This window comes from Astatotilapia calliptera, chromosome 3 (genome assembly GCF_900246225.1).
Source record: "Astatotilapia calliptera chromosome 3, fAstCal1.2, whole genome shotgun sequence".
NCBI classification, from domain to species: domain Eukaryota; kingdom Metazoa; phylum Chordata; class Actinopteri; order Cichliformes; family Cichlidae; genus Astatotilapia; species Astatotilapia calliptera.
This window is the reverse complement of record NC_039304.1, coordinates 30,935,341-30,946,887: the sequence shown is the minus strand read 5'-3', so window position 1 is coordinate 30,946,887 and position 11,547 is coordinate 30,935,341. Positions and strand designations below refer to the sequence as shown.

The following is an 11,547-nucleotide window of genomic DNA, read 5'->3' as shown; positions in this document are numbered from 1 at the left end:
CTCAATGTACGAATGACCTTTTGCATCCGCGCTGCGGGTCAGGGTCTCCACTCTGCCTCCGTGTTATGTAACAGGTAATGTCTGCGGACCTAATTGAAGCCAGTCATTTTCTTTGGAATGAAGCAGCTCCCGCAACCCCCCCCCCCCCCCCCCCCAATCCTCGCGCTCCTGCGTGTCATTGATGAAACTGTATTCTGGGGGCTCAAGAAAGAGATAAGCCACCCGGCGCTCAATTTTAAAAGGTCAGCTGAGTGAGCGGGATTAAATCATTGTTACGCGGGAGACATGAGACTAGATGAGGTGCGTGTTGGGAAGATGTGCAGCAACTTTAACTCTGAGATGAGGCAAGGAAAGGACACAACACGGAGAGAGACGCGAGGAGAATAAGGGTTTAGTTGGAGTGCGAACATTCCCAGTATTCCCAGTCCTAAACTTGAACTCATTTCTTTACAAACACTGAGAGAAATCAGAGAAAGTGAGGGAACGAGTTTAATAAAAAAAATATCAGGGAAGAAACAGACAGAACCTAATCTGTCACTCTGATGAAGCGCGCGGGATGTGCGTAGAATATGGGATGGATAAAGGGATGTTCTGTAAATAAAGTCAGCATACATCAGATCCACGCTGTTTACATCAGTTCTGTTTGACACTAAAACACCTGCGAGCTCAGTGATTCAAGTTTTGACATGCGCAACAGAAAGAAACAAGAAGCTCGCTCCAGACAGCCTGCGCGTAAAGACGCGTCTCAGAGTAAACACGCAGCTGAGAATCACGTTTTAAAACAAACGCGACATGATCTGTTAACAGTTTGGACTCTATCGCTTCTGCAGAAACACAAAGAGGTCTCATCAGTCCTGATGCAGGTGACTCGTACTATAGTGCGCACGTCCTGCACGGAGACACAAGTCAGAACTGCGAGCCTTGTTCCCCCTCTCTCTCACTTTTCCTCCCGTTGGCACCCCGCCAGGTCCAGCACGCTCCGAGCCTCTTCTCCTCTTGCGCCGCTTGCTGCTCACTTTACACCACCCCTTCTCCTGAGAGGGGAGAGAGAGAGAGTGGGAGGGAGGATGGAGAAGGGGGTGCCCCCGAAAGAGGTGGAGCCGAGCGGAGGGAGGGAGCAGGGGAGTCTCTCTGCCGACGCTGGAGTGAGGTAGAGTTGGGTTGGAGGGGGGCGACGGGAGCCCTTGGCCGCCTATTCGCCTTCCAGTTGCCTCCACACTATATAAACACTCATTGGTGCCTCTGGCTTGACGCACACACACTCCTTGCGCACGCATGCACAATACACACACTGAGGGTGACTTGTATAGGCAGCCAGAGAGCGAGAGAGAGAGGAGAGAGAGCGCTCTGAGAAACAGAAAGGTACACAGAGAGGAGAGTGGACGTCAGAAAGTAAGAGAAGGAGAAGGAGGACGGCAGCTCCTGAGCATCTCCTGCGCACCCACGCATCCCTGTACGCTCACGGATCTTAAACATTTCTACTCCTCGTGTTTGCGCCACAGAGACGTGACTTTTTAATGCAAAGACGCCTTTTGATTTTCTCTTTAAAAATTATTTGAAGGAGACGCGATTCCTGGAAGAGTTTTCGTTTATTTTTTTCCTCTCTCACCTTAAACCAACTCTTTCCATCCCTCGAGAAGTTTTAAAAAGTAAAAAGCCCTCGTCAGTTCCAGGGCTCGGCTTCACTTTTTCCACGTTTCCCCGGGAGTCCCGGCGTTTGAAATACACGTGTCACCTTAGAGATCATTTTTTTCTTTTTCTTTCTTCAGCAATTTTTTCCATCTCCCTTTTTTATTTTTATTTTTAGTCAGTAATTCACAAACGAGACTAAAAATGATATTTCAAACATCAGGACAGACCCCAGCCAAGAGAATTCCGTGTCCTAAATGTTTCAATCATTAAAACAAAGCGAGTTTTAATAGTTTCACTTTCCCCCCCACACTTCATAAGCTGAGGCGTGATCCTGAAGACGCGGGGAGCTCACCTGTAGCGTCTCTGCCCAGTTCAGCCGAGCCTGATTCGCACCTCTGAGGCACAGAGACGCCACTTTGTGACTGTTTTAAAACACAGACCCACGAAATCAGAAAGGAACTTTACACACTTCATTCATTCTCAGAGCAGAGCAGCCGCTGCCTCCTGACACCTCCAGCGCGCGTAAAAAGAGCGCTGCGCTATTTTACGCAAAAAAGAACTTTGAAAGTTTGACGAAGATTTACTTTGCCCCCTTTTTGGAGCACAAAAGTTTCAGCGCATCTTTCTCCAAAGTTTCTGAAAGTCGACCCCAGTTCCGCAGAGATCACCGGGCTCTCCATCACCATGCTGTTCGACACTTTCGACATCGTCTCCGCTCTGGCCACTCTGGCCGCTTGCCTGGTGTCCATGGCCCTGCTCCTCGCCGTGTCCCAGCAACTGTGGCAGCTCCGTTGGACGGCCACGCGGGATAAAAACTGCAAGCTGCCCATGCCGAAAGGATCCATGGGCTTCCCCTTCATCGGCGAGACCTGCCACTGGCTCCTGCAGGTAAGAGCGCACTCTGGGCAGGGAGCGAGGGAGGGAGGGAGAGGGGATGAGTTTGGTGGAGGGAGACAGAATCTGGGTCAGCGCCGGTCTCCGTGTCTGTGAGGTGATATCAGTCTCATCTAATTATTTATTCCTCCCCAAAGATCGTTTTGCGCTTTTTTATTGACATCTTTAGTAATTTGTGCAAACATCTGCGCCTTTTTTTTACCAGCCACATTTTTGTTGTTTGCAAAAGGAGAAAACTCATTTAAAAAACACCAGAACGCAACTTTTTTGTTTTGTTTTTAAAGCCTCACACTCGTTCTTTTATAGCCTTTGTTAATTGGACTCCATATCCCATAATGCACAATGCTACATTAACTCAGAAACTCATAAATATCGAGATTCTAAAACAAAAAAACCCACAAAACTGATCTGCTGCTTCATCTCCATCCTGCGTGAATGGGATGCACAGTGAACACGCACACACAGAGGAGAATCAAAGAGTTTCGCTTCATCTTTTATTAGTTTACAGCCCTGTAATATCTCTCCCCGCACTCCAGCGGTGGCTCGCACAGACTCTTCTTTCCCCTCATTATCTCACACAGGAGCGCATCAGCCAGTCGCGGCGCGACGTCACAGTCTATTGATCACATCTGATACGGTGGCGAGTCCAGGCTGAGCCGTGGGGACTCATGTCTCTGACGGAGAAGGAGGACACTCGTGTCCACAAAGAGATTGTGTTTTGTGCTGATTGTTCGGAGAAGGAATGAGAAAAGGGAAGTTCTGTGTGAAAGGGTTAAATCGAGGGTAAAGTGCAGTCTCTGGACACGCTCTCCTCCTCCTCCTTTTCTTCTTCTTTTTTAAAATCTTGGTTGCATTCAGAAAGGTTCCCGACACGCCGCGTTTTCAGTAGATTGGTCAGAGATTCCTGCAGAAAAAAGGAAAGCCCTGCACCATGCGTAGTATTGATCCAGCTTACCGAAGGTTCGCTTAATCGGTGAGATGCTTCACAGTCTAAACCCCCCCCCCCCCCCCCCCCAACATCCACCCTTATCAATAAAATTTGCAGATAATCTTAATGTTTGAGGCTAAAAACGAGACACTTGGACCAGTGAGTGATAGGAGATCAGGGTGCACATGAGTGCCGCTACTGAGGACTCCCGGGAGCGCGCCAGCTGAGGGGACAGCTAATAAAACAGAGAGAAGAAGAAGAGAGACAGGAGGGAAAGGGAAGCCAGGCTCGACGAGCGGAGGCACGTTGGCCGCGTGCGGGGCTTGAACTCGCGGTGCTCCTCTGCGTTACATCTGACACCGAGCGAGACGCGTTCCCGGAATGCAAGCGGGAACCACGGCCAAGTTTATGGTGAGGGGAGGGGGGAGGCATGTCAGTCAGAAGGAGGAATAAGAGGCTGTCTGTACTTATGAGGACCCCGCGTCCCCACAAGCAGGGCTCAGACCTGATTTATAACCTTAAAGTGAAGTTTTAGAACAGCGCAGTCAGGAGAGGTGGGCGGGTCGATCCTAATATCAATCGTATGCTGGTATTGGTTTAGGATCATTCTTGTGTTGCCTGTCATGCCCGTTTCATTTATAGCTTATAGCACATTTAAAGAACAGAAGTTGAGCCAAAGTGCTTCATAGGCAGGCACATTTACATTCAAGAAACACCAAATGCTGAAAGTTGTGTTTTGTTGTGTTAACTAACTATTGTGGAGAGTAAGAATCAGAGTGATTTTTTGGTTGGTAACAAGTGTTCGGAATTTGCAAATTTTTTACTATTCATCTCGTAAATCATGACTCGCTGCTCTCCTCTACGTGAGCTGCCTTCATCAAGTAGTAGTATCAGCACTGGTATCAGTAATACGTGTCCTGTGTTTACAGTAGCAGCCAGTGTACCAGGAGCCATTACAGACATCTTTTTGATTATAAGAAAAAGAAAGAAGGTGCATGCACTACAGTCTGTGTGTGTCCCGTGTCCAGTCCAAAGACTGTAGATAGAGGATGGATGTCTGTGACATCACTCACTGGCTGGTGAAATCCTGTCTGGAAGCCTCAGGTTGAGTACTTTGCCCGTCTCCAAGCCACAGGAGACTATACCACACCCATGCGCTAAGGAAGCCACGCCCCCAAGCATGTTTTTCTCTAAATGGGAGCATAACAACACAACAAAGGCTGCACTGACGATGATTTGAAATGAACAATGAGGTCATAAACTGCCCAGGAAAGCGCTTAGTGAAGAAGCACTAGCACTGTTTTCCTATAGGTTTAATTAAAACTGACTTTGCCCCCTGCTGGCCATCAGACATAAAGCTGGCTTGCGGAGGTTGACTTTGTGCTACTTAGAACATTTTTGGGGGACTGCGTTACTGCGATGTAGTTTTTTGTTTTGCTCTTCTTCCTCCTAGAGATCAACCATACTTGTTGTGGTCATCTTCCTTCTACCAATCAGAGTTTGAGCTATGTGAGGCATCATCATCCAGAACTTCCTTCCTGTTTCAATGTTTGGTTTCTTTTTAAAGACTCAACTTTCTTTTTTTTGATCACTTGGGATCATAAGAACCAATTCATGCAGAGCAGAAGCAGCATTTGGAGGTTCTGAGCATTCTGTGTTAGCTCTGTCGTCGGTCGCTGCCCACTCCTCACACTTTAGCTACACACACAGTCACCATTTGGTAAATCTGCCTGTCTGCTGCTGATTTTTTTTTCTCACTATGAGAGCGTAAAAACAGTGAAGTTATGCGCATACACACATATACACATGGTATATTTTTACCCTGCACACACACGCAGCACATTTCTGTGACGGATCCATTTTAAAGCAATCTGCAGTTAGAAATAGTTCTGTGGTCACTCTGCCAGAGCCCTGTCTGCTCTCATTAGGAGCCTGAGCTTTCTGGAGCTACGGTGCCAAGCAGGAGCACTACTGAGGCTTCACACACACACAAACACACATACAGGCACACAGAAATAATGTACTAATCTTTTTGCACATCGACATAAATGTTTTCCTGTGCACACACATATATGAAGAGAAAATATGGTACAAAAACCATAAGTGCATGTTGATTCTGAGTTACCTTTAAACATATAATTTATAACAAACTTTTATTTTTGAGTGAAGCTGTACGGCCGTAGACTTGTAGCATTTTTGTCTCACGTTAGATGATCTGGATACTTTGTTTTAATCACTCCACTCCTCACAATTTTTGCTGGATGCAAATGATCCCATTTCATCTTTTAAAGTTTTTTCTGAAATATTGTACGCATGTTGCTGGGTTTCTACTTGGTTGAAGTTCGTTAACAGTTACCTTCCACGACCACTAGGGGTCACCACACCACAAGGATCCCAAGAAAATATTTTGGTAGCTAAGAAGTGAATTCAAAAACATCGGAAACACCGATAAGTCGAACCAATGAAGTTTTTTAAATACATTTTTTTCCTCCTTTGACAAAACAAATCTACTGTTGCTAGGTAACCAGGTAAACCTTTCTTCTTTTTTTCATGCAGTTTCTTTGGGTCAGAGCCTCATAACTTTTTCACACACACACAAACAAACCACACAAACATGTACATGGAGCAGCCTCACTGGACTGAATCTGGGTCAGATGAGAAGAAATGAACATGAGGCTCGCACACACAGAGTGGAAGGTCCAAATGTTTTGTGTCGTCATTTTTGGCTTGCATAATTGGTCAAAAATAGCAACCAGCAGCTCAGATGGAGCTACATCAACTCACACACACACACACACACACACACACACACACACACACACACACACACACACACACACACACACACACACACACACACACTAATGAGGTACCCTCTGCCTGCCTGCCTTCTGTCTATTCGGCTGTGATGAAGTGTAAATGACGGTGGCCAGAGTAATGACAATCCTGCAGCCCAAACACTCTCTCGCGGCTCACAGTGACGACAGCCTCCCTCCTTTTACAGCTTGCGCCTTCTTCTTCTTCTGCACCTGCACTATTGTCTTCTTCTATGGTGGTACGGCTACAGATCCTCGGCAGGTGATGGCTGTTTCTGTTGATGGTATTTGGTGTCATCAGGTGTTTGTGTTCTTTGATGACTTGAACCCAACCTTTTCATATAGTCAACTTTTACAACATCCCAAGCAGCCTTTAAAAGCAACTTTTAATTCTTGTTTGCAGATAAATGCAGGAAAAAGCCACCAAAATTGAGAAGTGTTCATCAGTTGGAAGGTTTGACTAACAAGGCTACTTTAGTTTCTTCCTCACAGCCCAAACACGTGCACGTTTGGGTTTACCGGTCATTCCTAAATGGTCCTAAATGTTGGCCCTGCGACGGACTGGCGACTTATCTGGGGTTTATCTCGCTTTGGCTTCGTCTGGCAATCCTCACCTGGATAAGTGCTTAAGAAGCTACATGGATGACACTGATGCTCGGTCAGGTCCATATTGTCTCACTGCAGCCCGCTGTGCAGCGTTTTTCAGTGTGCCAGCATACCCTTTGGCTTGGTGAGGACAAATAAGTAAATACAGAAGTCTGAAGTAGGAGGTGGATGTGGAGGAAAACCTTCAGCATGACGAAGCATCACTGGGCAAGATACTGAGTTTCCACTGATGCATTCATCAGAATGTGAGTGTGAAAGGATGAATGAAGGCTGTAGTAAGAAAGCGCTTTGGTAAATGGACTGATTCATATGCAGTGCTTCTCTGTTCTACCTGAGCACTCAAAGCCCTTTGTACAACATGCCTTATTCACCAATTCGTACAAGCACTTTTTTCATTTTTTTCTAGAGCAACCTGTTACCTTACTTAAGGATGTTTCAGCATATCTAGACATGGATCGAACCGCCAACCTTCCAATTAGCAGATGACCTGGTTTTACCTCCTGAGCTGCAGCCAATCCCAAACAGAGCAGAAAAGAATTATATAAATACGGCTCCTTTTGTTGCTTTGTCGCTGGCGTTAGGGAAAAGGTCAGTGTTTGGGTTTAGACGCCTCTTTTCTCAGCGTTGAACAAAACTTACGTATCTCCTCTTCAATAAGCTTATTCTTCATTTGCCTAATCGGCATGGTGGTCATTTCACGGTGTGTGTACCAGCAACCATGCTATCTATTCACGGCTGTGCCAGGCATGTGGGGGGATGTGTCATGTTGTCTGCTGGAGCAATACATGAAGCTTCTGGCTCCTGACCGAACGTCAGCATGTAAGGAGCTGGAAGTGAGGACGCACAACATGCTAGAAAAAACACTGGATTTAAAAAAAATCAAATGCAATGAAACTTAAAAAAAGATTGTTGTTAAAAAAACAATGTTTCCTAAACTTTTTTAAAATTGGGAACAATTGTACAAATTTTAACAGAGATTCACAGATCTTGACAAATTGTCATCATAAAACTCTAAATTCAGTCGTATACGACGCAAGATTCTCTCATGCCGACGGCAGACGACCACCTCGAAGCTCCTCTGCCTCGTAGTGCATGTGAGGCCTTTTGTTTTTTAGCCGAATTGCTCCTTTAAGCAGCTCAGACAGAGGGGGGATTGTGAGGACTGGTGGCTTCATCTATAGTAGGTTCCATTACTGCGGTCCAGCCCGCTGTGTGCTGCATAGCTGTGGTTACACAGTCCTGAGGCGCACACACACACACACACACACACACACACACACACACACACACACACACACACACACACACACACACACACACACACACTCAGAGTCTTTCCATTTGCTGTGTTGGTCTGTGTGTGCATAAAGTCATATAACATGCAGCAGGCGCACATATAGAGTACGATGATGTAGCACACATGCAAAGACACAATTAATTGGCCACACATGCACAGCAGTGTGTGAGCACACACAGATCATAAACCCACTCTTTCTCTCTGTCTTTCTTGTGTGGCGTGGCAGGGAGCTGGCAAGTGCATGTTCACTGGGTAAGAGATACATAGTTCACTGAGCGGACACAGGGGGTAAAAGTGTTAACATTCAAGGCAGGACCCTTGAACCGCCGAGGACGCTTCTTCTTCTCACACCCCGCTAAACTGTGTTCAAGCTCCTCTCTGTTTTTCGTTGTATTTTTTTCCCCGTTTTTTCAATTTTCTTAAATTTAACAATGAAAAAAAAACCTCCTGTCACCGTCTAGTGTAAATATAGTCGACTTTACATTTTAAGTGCATTTAATGATCCTCTGCGTGATTCGTTATATAATTCCCCCCCCCCAGCTTTTCAGACCCGTAGTGCTCTTCAAATATCTGAGGCATTTCTAACTTTCTGGATTTCAGTTTTTCAAAAATAGCCTCACCTAATTTTTTCCCCACTCTTTCTCTGCTGTCTCCTCGAGCCTTTGCTTCTCTACGTCTTGCCATTTTCTTGTTTTCCCCCAGTCAATAATGACATTTTTCATCACTATTTTTCTTCTTCCCTTTCCCCCCCTCACTCTTACATCCATCCATCCATCCATCCATCCATGCCCTCCTCCTCCCTCCTCTTGTACAGATTAGCAGGAGGTACTGGCAGCAGGTCCCTTGCCCCTTCTTTCACCCCGAGAACACACTGCTCCCTCCTTCAACACTCTTGTCCTGGGCCGAGTATAGAGGCCAGTGTTAATCTCCCTTTCTCAATGAGTGTGCGTGTGTGTGTGTGTGTGTCACAGAGAGCTCGAGTTTTTAAAAGATCAGGAAGTTTTTTCATTCTCTTATTTTCTCATTGTTAAAAAATTGGCTGCACAACTCCCACCAAAGAGCTCAATGCTTGCTGCATTTTTCACAACGCTTTCCCCACTTTTTGTCAAGCGTCACGGAAGAAATCAGGAAGTTGCTCCTAAAAAACAGACGAGCACGGCATTGTAGCAAACGCTAAAAGTGTTAGGAACTATTTTCAGCAGCGGCTTGATCTACAGTTGGTGCTATAATGACTATTTGGTGCTTGTAAATGGGACCAAGTCAAGCAGATCTTTCCAGAAGAAGATAGAGAAGCAGTGCAAACAAGATCCTGTTTGGGTTCCAGTCGCAGCATCCGAAGTCAAGTTCAGGCTCAGAGGTCGCAGAGGTTGCAGGAGAAAAGTGGCCTGATGCCTCCTGTAAAAACCTTCCATTACTCAGCGAAATGAGAGTTAACTCTCTGGACAACAATGGAGGAACAGGACGTGTCAGATGGCAGCTGCTAGGAGGATCAAGTCCTTGTTGGTTTTGGTCATTTAGAAGGAAAAAGAGGGAATATCAGCTGAAGGATATTGGTGGACTTTCACACGGTGTCTGTGTTGGCTTGTAGTTGGGGTGCGTCTGTGTGTCAGGGTATTAGCTCGGGTCCCCGGGGTTAGCGCTTAGAGAGTTTTAAACAACCATAATCTCCCTTTCTATAATGTCCCCGGGTCAGGGGCCAAGCCTCTCCCTCTCTCTCCCACCCGCTCCCTCTCTCTCCTGCTCGCTCGCTCTATTCTCCTCGTTTTTTGGCTGAACTATCCGTAGCCCTTTTTTCCTTAATCCGTCCTTTCTGAAACGAGCACCCATCCCGATCTCCCCGCCTCCTCCGCCACGCTCAGTCCCCTTTCACACTTTCTCCCTCCTTCTTTAACCCCCCCACCTTCATTCTTTATCTTTCCTCCTCTCCTCTTACCTTAGTTTCCTTCCTTCTCTTCTTTCTTCCACCCCACTCCCCTCATTCCTAACCCTTCTTCTTCTCCTCCTCCTCCTCTCGGTGTCTCTCTCTGATGTGGTGGCGTGACTGCAAAGGGACGGGGGTTCATTGTCAAGTTGAGGACCTATCGCACCATTCAAACGCACAAACCCCCCCTCGCACACACACACTGGCTCCTTGGTATCTCTGGCACCAGCTGAATGATTGACAGTTGAAAAGAGAGAAGGAATTCCCTTGCAGCCTTTGACCTCGTTTCCTCTGCCTCGCACTTCCACAGTTATTCTCGCAGCATTTTCACTTTTCATTTTTTAACCTTTGATTTAGATAAAAGTGGGTTTTTTGTATGTGTCTGTGTGTTTCCAGACTATATATTCTCCCCTTCCTATCAGTCAAGCATCATACGGACAGAGATCTTGTGGATGTTTTTGCTTCTTCGCCTGTGACTTTTGTGGGTTTTAGATTCTCTTTTTCTCACTTCTTGTAACGTTAGCGCATCAAGCTAACCGTGAGCTACCTCACATCGCTTCATGTCGTCATTTGCGTCTTAAAGGTTGCCTTTTAACAAACTGCAAAGACTTGAAGAGGAGGGTGAAGGCCGGCACTCAGTACCTGTCATTTCTTCAGTTAGAGGGAATTAAACTCGTTGTTTCCTCGTACATTTGTTTCGCTTGCTTCCTCTTTAGCACCGATGTACAACCGTACTGCAGTTTCACTGTGCCTGTGTACAAACATGTGCAAAGACAATAAAGAGTTAAAGTCTGATGGATATCCATTCCTCTCAGAAATTACAGCACAGATAAATGCAAGCGCAACGCTTAAGACAACCACACATTTACATTTTAACGAGAAACGCCACCGACAGAGTCCAACACAATGACAGCAGCACGCACGCACCTCAGAAAGCGTGACCCGTCCCTCCCCAGCCCTACACCACCGAGGCAATGTCCTACATTTTGATTGGCTCCATTTTAGCAAAGTGAACACACATGCACGTTTCACAGGGATTTTGGGGTTACAAAAAAAAGCTACAAGGGCAGAAAACGGTAATTCGTGAATGCACGAAGACAATGAGAACAATCGTAGCTCTGTCCATCACACGATCGATGCTGTGACAAACCTAACATGTACAGTTTGCTTTCATTTTTAAGAAATATCGATACTGAAATTTCTGACTATATTATTACTGACGTGTCTCACGTCCCATACAAACATACTCTTTGTTGGAAACCAGCCGCCTCGAATGTGTTGAAAGGAGCCGTGATTAAAAGCGTCAAACAAACAAAACAACCGAGCAACCGCAAAACCAGAATACGGTAAAAAGGAGGCGAGGCTGAAGCCGGATGTGGTCAACAAGTTCAATCTGAGCTTTCTTAAGTTTGTTAGATGTAAGGTTAATATTCAAGTTATTATATTTAACTTA

General features: G+C 46.0%; 1 protein-coding gene across 1 annotated transcript in view; it reads left to right on the top strand.

Moving 5' to 3' along the window:
• The first annotated feature begins 1,221 nt into the window (after positions 1-1,221).
• Positions 1,222-11,547, top strand: part of cyp26b1 (cytochrome P450, family 26, subfamily b, polypeptide 1) — a 40,121-nt gene continuing 29,795 nt past the window's right edge. Inside the window, exon 1 of the mRNA XM_026162783.1 lies at positions 1,222-2,520. Coding sequence (XP_026018568.1) covers positions 2,317-2,520 — 204 coding nt within the window. The 5' untranslated portion in view covers positions 1,222-2,316. The remainder of the gene's footprint in view (positions 2,521-11,547) is intronic.